Source organism: Acyrthosiphon pisum, chromosome A1 (assembly GCF_005508785.2).
Source record: "Acyrthosiphon pisum isolate AL4f chromosome A1, pea_aphid_22Mar2018_4r6ur, whole genome shotgun sequence".
Taxonomy (NCBI): domain Eukaryota; kingdom Metazoa; phylum Arthropoda; class Insecta; order Hemiptera; family Aphididae; genus Acyrthosiphon; species Acyrthosiphon pisum.
The window spans coordinates 110,067,742-110,075,098 of NC_042494.1; the positions used below are offsets into that span (position 1 = coordinate 110,067,742).

The 7,357-nt window shown below is 35.2% G+C and overlaps 1 protein-coding gene across 2 annotated transcripts in view; it reads right to left on the minus strand.

Annotated features, from left to right (window-relative positions):
- Positions 1-950: 950 nt before the first annotated feature.
- Positions 951-7,357, minus strand: part of LOC100161104 (bifunctional lycopene cyclase/phytoene synthase) — a 25,233-nt gene continuing 18,826 nt past the window's right edge. For both annotated transcript variants that reach the window (XM_016801018.2, XM_001943135.5), the window contains exons 2-4: positions 5,901-6,837; positions 4,630-5,117; positions 951-2,311 (exon numbers count right to left, since the gene is read on the minus strand). In XM_016801018.2, coding sequence (XP_016656507.1) covers positions 1,886-2,311; positions 4,630-5,117; positions 5,901-6,813 — 1,827 coding nt within the window. In that variant the 5' untranslated portion in view covers positions 6,814-6,837 and the 3' untranslated portion in view covers positions 951-1,885. The remainder of the gene's footprint in view (positions 2,312-4,629; positions 5,118-5,900; positions 6,838-7,357) is intronic.

The window sequence follows — 7,357 nt, forward strand, 5'->3', positions numbered from 1 at the left end:
TTTTGGGTGTTTCGGGTTATATGTCATCAAAATCAATCGGGTTATATGGGTTTATGGTTTTGATAATTTTTAAGGGTTTTGGCTATACGGGCAAACGGGTGCAAAGCCTTGGATTTTTCTAATATTCTGAAAAATGTTCTGCATAGGAATTTAATATTATTATTAACTAAAAATATTCTAACCACTAACTTTTCTATATCAAATAATTAACGTTTATATCAAACTAGCTGAGGAATCCATACATGACCAACTTTACCCTCATTCCCAACCCAACCCCGACCTAACCAATAACATCGCATATATATGTTGTTAAGCTTTCACGCTCCTTTAAGCTTCGTTCTCTGTAGGTACGACTGTACTTTCCGATAAGTTCCGTCAACACTCTACACCGCTTTTCAATTCACTCGAAGTTGAAGATCGAAGTCTTTTTTCTTCTATAAAACGTGTAGACTGACACAAAATAACACATACAACCGATACAATCATCGCTTCACTCAAAATGTAAATTCGAAAACCTCTAGGCATTTGTCATAATGGCAGGTCATAAATATTGTATTATAAATATAATAAGTAGCTAGGTAATAACTGAATAATACAATATGATAAATTACATATTAGAATGGCCACGAACTACAATAATATTATAACTATTATAAGGGAGAACAAAAAAATTAATAACATTAATCACGTTGTAGGTATGTACGAATGTACAATGTACATATTACCTATGTTATACTGATGACTGGAAATGTATTTTATCGTGTCTAGATAGACACTTAATCTAGGTATAAACATTTCGGGATTATGAAAATAAACTGTATTCATTTTTATACTACCATTTGTATAAAAAAAGTACCTAATTTTTACAATTTTATTTTGTAGCGATTTTTTTAGGTTTTTAATCGGGAGAAAATCTTTTCATGAAAAAGAACAGTTCAACGTACAATTAATAACAAATATTAAACTAATATTTTTTTTTTTAATAAATAAATAAGTCATACACAATTTGGACAAGCAATGTAGTGATCAATAACACTTGCAGGGCACCACCCTTTGTTATATCACTCATCTAAGTTTTAAACGGTTTCGTTAATTATGTATATTGTGTAAACACTACATTGGTTCGATATTCGATGTCTGCCATGCCATGCAGTCTTAGAAAAGTGTATTATCTGGTCCCAATCATTAAAAAATTCAAAATAATTATATAGCAGTTTAAAATAGTAAAGTTATACACAATAGAAGTGGAAATGGTCCTTAGATAAAAGAAAAAAAATATAGGTAAGTGTAAAAGGTATATTTCATATTCGCGCGGTGGTTGAGAGGACGTTACACTGGTATTTGTTGTCCATGTCTTACAAGTGCGTAACATAGCAAATTTACACACAGAATAGATCATGTTTAGCTTTGTTCGTTTAAAAATTAGAATGAATCGACATTCGACCTATTATGAAACTTGATGGTTAAAACATTATCCGTGTTTGTTCGTATGTTGGTTTTTTTTACGATAATTCAGTTTTGGAGTGAATTATGAGCATTTTTAATTTACTTAATATTATATACGCAAAACTTGCTAAAAAATTGAAATATTCGTAAAAAATCCACATACAAACACAGATAAAATTGTATTATTCCATCAGGTTTCATAATAGGTTGATTCACTCTAATTTTTAAATTATAACTAAGCAAAACGTGATTTGCTGATCGAAAATTCGCTATGTTACGCACTTGTAAGACTTAGCCAGCAAATGCCAGTGTTACGTCATTTAAATATAATATAGGTATTATGTTGCAGCACACCGGGGGAATGCATCATAAATGCGCATTCGAAGGCCACGGCGCTGGAGGTAGTGCTGTATTGTCGCAGTGGCTCATCGGTGTCGTGTCAACAGTGCTTGCAGCGGTCGGCTTGGAAAAAGTACTTCAGGCTCTTGAAGTACAGTGAATTGATGCTTACGAGGATCTTGTCCCATTTGCCCAGCGACGCCCTCCGCGGGTATGTTGGGCTGGCCTCCACCGCACAGGCCACACCCCGGTAGATGTCCGTGGCCACCAGCACGGGCCCGCGCACCTCGTACGGCAGGTACCGGATACCCTCCAGCGACTCCAGCTGGTACCGGTTGGCCAGCCTGATCATGCGCGTGGCGTACGATTTCAGTTTCTCGGAGCCGAGGGTCCACGGGTCCCTGTCGCTGCATAGGGTGTTTACGACTGCGGCCGCGTTGTCCATGTACTCGGCGGGAACGTAGCATCGGCCTAGCGTCTCGCTGTCGGTAACGATGTCCCGGGAGATGTTGACGATCTGCAGCACCTGCGGCACATACATAAGCATAGAAGATAGTGAAGCGTAAATTTGGTTAAAAATCAGGGGGCGAGGTTAGAAATATCAATTAACACGTATTAACATAATTTATTATATTTATGAGGTTAAGTACCCCTTTAGGTAGGGATTAAAGTGGGGGGGTTAGGGATAAAGGGGGACTCAGTTAACATCGGGTTAAGACCACCTAAGCCCCTCCCCCAATTTACGTCTATCAGCATGTCAAGAAAAATTTTCGAGAAAATTGAATGCTCGGAAATTGGAATACTCGAGCGTAGGTACTTATATATAATATAATTTATAACTTATAAGTAATGTAGCGTTGCAGCATAATATCGTAAATAAAGAGGGATATAAATAGGTATGAATACAATGTATTAATTGATCGAACAACTAGCCAAAACGCACATCATTCATAGTTTATTCTTTCTCTTTTAGATTTAAATATATGTAAATTATGATTTCTAGCTTTGTCTTCTGTAAATTGAAAGCAAATAAAAAATATGGAAATTCTAAAACTTTTGAGCCTAGCATATTATAAACAGGGTGATTCATCAAGCATGCTCACTTCCTTTTTTCTACAATAATTGCAGTATTATACAAAATTGTGTACTACTTAATCCTATGTAGATAAAAGCTTCTATTTTTCAATGTCTTAATTATTTTTACAGTTCATAAAATGCACTATTATTCATGTTATTTAATTTTTAATATCACTAATTGTATTATACAATCCTTTTTCCGGATATAAAAATCTATGTGCAATGCTTGCATGATATGTTATACCATACGATAAATAAATAATAATAACTTTTTAAATTAGAACCCACCTTTTCTACTGTAAATTTACAAGCAGATAATTTTTCTCAAAATATTGACGTAGGTGCAAAGATCAAAATTCGAATAAGTAGTGTTTGAGTTATTAAGGTAACTTTATGTATTAAAGTTAATAGGTCCATGATAATGAGTTTGGAATATATAGGAGCTATCGTGGTGATTTGGAAATTTTAGTAATTAATATCAACCTATTAACATTTATAATTTCTAAAAATGCAGGTCCAAGTATAACAATTTTATTAATTACTAATATTAAATATATTTTATAAATTTGTACCCAGGGGTGGATAGGTAGTATTTATGTTACAGGGAAATATTTAAAGGGGCCCCCAAATTGAAAAAAAGTTTGGTCGCTTCACTCGCATTAGATATTCAATCTAACACGTTTTCCTATAAATAAAATGTTTCATGCGAAAATGTATTTTTAGTTTGGCGGGGGCTGAGGAAACGGCATATGAGGAAAATGCTTTTTTCGGTTGTAAGGGGTTTTTTGAAAAATTTCGCGTAAGGTCGTACAAATTCGTACAAATTCCGTACTAAATATCTGCATAGAAGTTTCACATAAATAAGTAGTTTTGGAAATAATGGTGGGGGGGGGGGGGTGGAGAAGCGTTTCTATAGCCCCCTCACACAAATTCTCGTGTAACTTTGAAAAAAAATTTGTACAAATTGAGGGTCTTATCGTACAAATTCGTACAAATTCCGTACTAAATATTGGCCAAAAACAAATTGCAAAAACACAATATGAGAGGGGGGTTAGGGAAACATACGAGGATATTTCCGTCTTCGATTAACGATAAAAATTTAAAATACTACCTATGTTAAAGATCCGTAAGCAAATTCTTGACTAGTCGTGGTATTATTATTATATTGTTAAAAATAACAGTAGATACCTAAGTATTAATAATTTATATATAAAAAATGAATAGTTTTAAATTTAAACTATTCCTATTTGGTGAATATTTTATTCTGCAAAAAAAATAATGTGTAGACCCGAGTGGGCCCCCAGGCCACAAACATAGACGGGGGCCCACAGGGAAAATCCCTTTTTCCCTATGGGCCTATCCACCCCTGTTTGTACCTAAAACGATTATCAAGGACAATTATTCTTATTGTAAACATTTTAATAACAGAGAAACTACTCTTTTGAATCTTGAATTAGGAAATTATAGGTAGGTACCTACGTCAACATTTTCAAGAAAATAATCTGTTAAATAATGTGCAGTCAAAAAGGGGGTTCTTATATGAAAAACAGAAGTTTGTCCATTACATGACACTTCTTAAGTAGTACAAATATAAATCTCAAGAATTTTAAAATCCTTATAAGTAAGTATATTTTAAAATTCCAAAAATTAGAACTTAAATAAATTCATTACTACATAATCGTGGGCGTGAGCATGCTTGGAGAATCATCATGTACAATATATTTTAGATATATTATATGAAAATACATAATATCTGCCACTTCTCACCTGTCCCATCTGTTGAGCTTTTCCGATAACGAAATCGTGCCTTTTATCGTCGTCGATCTGTGTACCACTTTTATATACCATCACGTACACGCACAGCGTTCCCACGCTGCCAGCCACGTAACTCGAGTATAACAGCAGGTCAGTCTCGTTCTGGACCGTTTTTCCGTCCACGTCCCACCGGTAGCCGTCGAGCAACTCGTAGAACGGTTTCCGAGGCAAGTAAAACGATATCCGCGATATGGCCCGGAAGCACGACAGCTCCTCGTCGGTCAGATCTAGGCGGTACTGTTCCCATTTCACCTCTGGTTTCCGCGGAGTCATCGACGTCTTCACGTCGTAGTCCGCGCTTCTATCCGCGAACAGTTCGTCGATGAACGTTTCAATCAGCTTTAGTTTCTGCTTCTTGACGCCAACTTTCGGCTCGCTGTCGATCATGTCGTCCGTCACCCGACAAAATGCGTATAGTATGATCAAATGCAAACGGACTCCTGCAAGAAAGACAATAATGTACATCTGGGATCACCTGAATTGTTATTTATGGAAGGTCACATTGGAAATTCAGGAAGTTTTTGGGGCCCTCAGAATTGAATGTACCTACCTATACATTATTATGCCAAGAAAGTACAAGTAAAATCAAAAATGAAAATATAAATGAAAATGAATGAAAACCTCATTGAATTCCTCACCAAAAATAATAATTAAAAAATTAATTTTTTCTCTGCAGGCCAGATAAATGTTGTCCAAGGACCGTCACTTGGTGATCACTATATAGTGTACAATAAACAGAGTGCTCAAAAAGTTTGAAAGACGATATATCATATTATACGCACGTATATGATTTCATGGATATAATATTATATAATTGCATAAACATATGAACGCAACATACTCATTGGACAATTTTTTTATCTACCATTCAAAATGAACCAGCTAGTAAAGTGGTATGAAGACATAACTGTAATACATATACTATTACAACACACATTCCTCGTAATGATATAGTACATCATATTCATGTGAGATACAATTCAGTATTCACATCACATATTTGGAGATCAGCTCCTGCAGTTTTGATATAGCAACATTTTTAGAGCAATTCGAAGGGAAATTTATACCTATATAAATAATATGTATAGCATCGTCTACTTTGGATATCGAGATATGTATAAACATAATAATAACTAAAGGACTTAAAACAAAAAATTCCCACAGTTAGATCATCTTCTATACAAATATTTATATGTATACCTACAGTATTATAGATACTTTACCTGCTGGAAAAACGAGACTGGCTACGTTGAACGATTTTGAAGCCCTTTTTAGTACGTTTAAACACTGTCTGATGTCGTTCACTGGACTCGGCGACATGTCGCATTCGGCCCTCACGAATTGTTGCATTTGCTGACTATAGTATTTCCAACTTGAGCTGTAACGGAGTGGAAATTCGAACGTGTACGTGTCCGCAAGTCCGTAGGACTTGTCGAAAGCCATGCCGCCCAAGACGATTATCACGTTGGTGATCAGGAAGAACAGACATTCCTCGAACGGTAAATCATCGACGACGAATATGTTCAACGAGGTTTTTTCGTTGATGTGCCATACGTCGTCTTTGAGCGCTATGCGATCGACCCAACAGAGGTACAAAGTTGGAACAATAACCGCGATCGCTGACGAGGTTGACTTTTTAACAAAGTAATTACCAGCACCGTACCATAGGAACATTATGACGGGGCACGACCACCACATGATGCAGCCCAAATAGAACGTGTTTTTACCCGGTACAGCTATGTTGTAGCCCTGAATTGTCGTCATAACTAAGGCTAATATCGGTATCCATCGGATTAGTGTGTAGCTTGTCTTATTGAAATTGAAATTAAAACAAGCCGGAGACCACCTGGTAAAAACCAAGGCCCACAGTGATGTCATAAGGGTTTGTATGACGAAAAACATGTACTCTTCGACGGGCACATATCCTATGACGGCTAAAATGTTTTTGGGCTTGTACATCCAGGCGTTGTGGAAGATTATATAGTTGTCCCACGGTGTCGTGTACACAAATGCCATCGTACAGACGAATCCGATTTTGAACAGTTCTAAGCGACTTATAAACGGCCATGTTATCAACGCTAATACTGCGACGACCGGTAGTGTGTAAATAAAATGCACATCTATGTAAGTCAACATTTTGAGTATAGGTGTTTGGTGAAACTGAAATATATATATAAAAAAAATGTTAGTTATAATATCAATTAACATGTTATATATAAATATAAGAATGAAGAGTTGTAAAAAGTACTTTAAAATATAATATAAGTAGGTATGTTCTAAGGTTGAATTATTATTACTTATGTTACAAAATCGTCAATTGCTGAAGTCACCATCAAATAATGATATTATTTTTAGAAAAATGCTATACATCTATAATAGTAGGTACCTATTAACTATTAACTTTCTCTCATTATCTCTAAAATTTCAATAAATTGGATAATTTAATTTATAAACTTGATAAACATAGAAGATTTTAGATTCTGAGTGGAACGATGAATGTATTGATTTTACAATGATGTGTGTTTTTTTTTTTATTTATTTTTTTATTTTTTATTTTTTTTTTGTGTCTGTCATCACCTTTTAGACAGTAAAACTGCTTCGATTTTCTTCAACAGTAACTTTTTATGATTGGAAAGTGAATCTAGTTGGTACTTTGGGGGGGTCAAAAGTAAAAATTTCC